This window comes from Athene cunicularia (assembly GCF_003259725.1).
Source record: "Athene cunicularia isolate RWA chromosome 8 unlocalized genomic scaffold, athCun1 chr8_part1, whole genome shotgun sequence".
Taxonomy (NCBI): domain Eukaryota; kingdom Metazoa; phylum Chordata; class Aves; order Strigiformes; family Strigidae; genus Athene; species Athene cunicularia.
In genome coordinates, this window is record NW_020799109.1 from 23713392 (window position 1) to 23717310 (window position 3919).

Consider the following 3919-nt stretch of genomic DNA (forward strand, 5'->3'; position numbering starts at 1 on the left):
GGACAGGGGAAGGGCCGCCGCGCCCCCGGCCCGCTCTCACCTCCTCCGCCTCTTTTCCCAGGGGGATGCCCATGGCCCGGAGGCCCGTCTGGAGCTCGGCGATATCCACCCTCCCATCTTCGTTGAGGTCCAGCTTCTTGAAGAGGTTAGCGTACCGGGAGTCGCCATCCCTGCTCCCGTCGCAGGCGGCCGCCGGCAAGACGAAGCCTCGCAGGAGCTGGAACATGGTGGGGGGTGCGGTGCGGGCAGCGGGACGCTCGCCCCTGGGCTCCCGCGGGCTGGACGCGGAGCGGAGGCACCGCCTGTGCCGCTGCCACGCCCGCAACTGCCAGAGGAGGAGCCGGCCCGGCCCCGCCTCAGCGGCGAGGCGGAGGAGGGAGGACGGCAGGGCCCTTGGGCCATCCCCACCCTCCCTCCTCCGCTGAGGCGGGAAACCAGGCGCTGAGGGGAGGGGACGGGCGGCAGCCGCAGCCCCTCAGGCTCGCCTCAGCAATTCCTCCCGCGCTTAACAGCTAAACATTTCCCGTGCAAGCACGGAAACGCCAACAACGCTGCAAAAGACCTAATTTGGATGCTTTGGCTCACTCTAGTTACCAGCCGTTGAGGTCTGGGGTCGAAGCTGTATGAAGAGCCCCCAAGTCTAGAGACTGTCTATGACAGAGCTTGGCTTGCTTGGCCTAACAGAACAAAGACTAGAAGAGGAAGCCTCTAGATTTTTGCTTCATAAATAAATCAGTGGAGTAAATGCAAAAGGACACAGCTGGTATAAGAACAGATGGATAGAAAATGTCAGCAAGTAGGCTCTCCCTGAGAGTGCTGCAGTGAAAACAAGAGGCACTGAATTGAGTTTTGCTTGCTTGCTGCATATACAATCAATACACAACCATGGAAAGTGCATTTCAGCCTTATAGCAGCAACTTAAGTAGCCTTGCTCAAAGAATAATTAATAAAGATAATGTGCTACATTGTCTGACCATAGACTAATTGACTTTGAAAAAGGGCTAGATGCTACTGTGACTTGCATATGTAAAGACTACCTGATTGTGTTAGAGATTCATTGGATTACAGAGTAAGTGGGGTGGAAAGGCACCTCAGCGAGTCTGTACTCCAACCTCCTGCTCTAAGCACGTTCAGCCACGAACTCAGACCCAATTACTCAGGTCTTTATTCTGTCTTGAAGACCTCCAAGGATGGAGACTGGACAACCTCCCCAGGCAGCCTGCTCTACAGCCTGACTGTCCTCGCAGGAAAGAAGCTTTTCTCTTTTGATCTACTGTGAGCTCAGTTTGTTTCAATTTGTGCCTGGTGTCTCTCATTCTCCCACCATGCCCCACTACAAGAAGCCTGACACTATCTTCTTTATAATCTCTCTATAGGCACCAGAAAGGTGGATGCCTCCTTTTAGGTCCTCACAAAGCCTTCTTTTCTTCCAGTTGATCAGGCTCAGTTTCCTCAGCCTCTCCTGAGGCTGGAGCAAGTGCTCCAGCCCCCAGACATCTTGGTGGCCCTCTGCTGAATTCTCCACTTTATCCATGTCTTTTAGGTGTTGGGGAGCCCAGAACTGGAACAGTGTCTAAATATAGTCTAGCTTGTGCAGAGTAGAAGGGGATAATCACTTCTCTCCATCTGCTGGCCATGCTCTTGTTAATACAGCCCAGGTTGCTGCTGGCATTGTTTACTACCAGGACACAGTGCTGGCACTTGCTCCATTTGCTCTCTGCCAGTACTCCCAGGTCCTTCTCAGCAGAGCTGCTCTCTGGCTATTCCTTCCTACATGCTGTGCTTCCTGTTTGTCTTTGCTGAATTTTACAAGGTCCCTGTCATCCCATTCCTCCAGCCACTTCTGAATGGCAGCCCTACCCCCGAGCACTCCAGGTAGCCCCTCACCGTTTGGGATCATCTGGAAACTTGATAAGACTCCACCTAACTGATGAGTATGTTAAACAAGACAGGCCCAAATGTAAACATGTTACTTTGTTAGTACAGCTTATGTTGTGAATTGGAATAGGCAGAGTCTGAACATCCTTTACTCCTTTCTGGAATAAGGAAAGTGAGTGTTGCTGAGGTCACTGCATCCCAGCGATGTAATACTGCTTAGTATGGCCTTTGATTCTGTTTTTCTACTCATACCATCATCCTTACATCTCGAAGTACAGCAAGTGCAACATTCTCTTTTATCACTAATCTGAACATGCAGGTAATAACTCTCTGTACTAGTTATTGAATACAATACATAGAAAAATGACATAAGTGGGAATGAAACAGCACTACCCTCAGCTCTTACTGCATATCACTAGGTTTCTAACATCCAGCACTGTCAGTCTGAGGTCTTGGTGCAGTACAGTTCTTTTCTTATGTGATCATACTAAATACTGTACTTGTACATTAACAAAATGTATGAACTAGAACCACTCAAAAATTAACAGCAAATACTTGAAGCATACATTTACATTGACCTCAGACAGTTTTACCCTATACTGTGTGCTAATGTCATTTAGCACAGATCAACATCAGCTAATCATTTCCACATGATCAATAAAGCCATATGCAAGCACTCACTGGAACCTGCAGGCATTGAGTGCTAATATTTTTCCTAGCAGTATAATGACAGACACCACATGTTGGTAATGTCTTCGGAGTGAATAAATTAACTTAAAATATTTTTTTATCCATTAAATATAACTGTTACTTTATAGCAATACATATAAATTTGTGGACTGATATAATATTCTTGCAGAATGGATTGAAAGTAGTATCTGATGAGGAATGGTTGACTAAAGTAAGAAGTGGCATAAATAAAAGATCTAGACAAGAAGAGAACCTCAATGGAATACTGACATTTTTTCTGAAAGATCTGTAATTGTCATTAACAAGTGTGAAAAGTTAGTGTCAGTAGTCTGAAATTCAAGGTGAAAGAGGAAGAAATGCTCTTGTTCTTCCTGAAGCAGGAAGGCAGAAAAGCTAGTTTTGGCAAGTTTGGCTTTTATAAGTGCGACTTGTGTAGTTATAATTTATATAGCATGTGTCATACTGTTAGGGGTTGCGTAGGAAAAGTAGGCCACAGAAAACAGGCAGAAATAGAGCTTGGTGGTTAGGGAATTCACATTTGCCAATACTCTGCTTTGACTCGCATGCATGGCAGAAGGTTACAAGTACAGGTTGTATTTCCTTGTTCCAACTGTTTATCCACAATGTGACACGACAGTGAAACTCATTTTGCATTGAGTGATTCCAGATTTTACACTGGTCTCTCTGAAGATGGAGTGAGTAGCATACAGACACACAAAAGGTTTAAATGCTTTGACTTTAGCATGACTGGCTGATACCAATAAGAAAGGTAGATAAGAGTCTCGGATATTTTGCCTATGTTGATAAACTATTAGTTACACATCTGAGGAAGCCATTGTCCTTGTTGAGAGCCACAGACACTATCTAGGCCTAATTAACCTACTGCAGTGACAGCTAAGACAGTGACCACAAATGAAGTTCCAGAGCTCTGCCTCATTTACATCTCTAACAAGAAAATAAGTCTTTTCCTATTATTAGGAACCTAGCACTACCAAGGTTTTTGGGCTGTATTGTCTGTAGACTCCTTGTTTGTTAAAAAGGACTTTTGATTAGTCCATTATCTTGCACTCCAATTTTTACCTTGCTTGAAGGAACTGCATAGCCGCAAAGGACAGCCAAGTCAAAAAAACATCTTTGCCCAAGATATGCATCTAAAATAAGATTTTTCTTTTTAAAAAACCTCTGTAACACATTATTTACATTGAGTATTATAAGGCTTTCTGATATCAACACTGATTAATATCAGAACATCAAAAACATCAGAAAAATATATGCATTTAACTTACTAAAACAAAAGCTTTTAATTAGTATATATATCAATACATGTACAATAAATGTTTAAATCACATCA

General features: G+C 44.6%; 1 protein-coding gene across 2 annotated transcripts in view; it reads right to left on the reverse strand.

Moving 5' to 3' along the window:
* The window catches only part of SLC25A24 (solute carrier family 25 member 24), a 22979-nt gene extending 22286 nt beyond the window's left edge, over positions 1-693 (reverse strand). For both annotated transcript variants that reach the window (XM_026854207.1, XM_026854206.1), the window contains exon 1: positions 41-693. In XM_026854207.1, the coding sequence (XP_026710008.1) occupies positions 41-226 (186 nt within the window). In that variant the 5' untranslated portion in view covers positions 227-693. The remainder of the gene's footprint in view (positions 1-40) is intronic.
* Between the last annotated feature and the right edge of the window lie 3226 nt (positions 694-3919).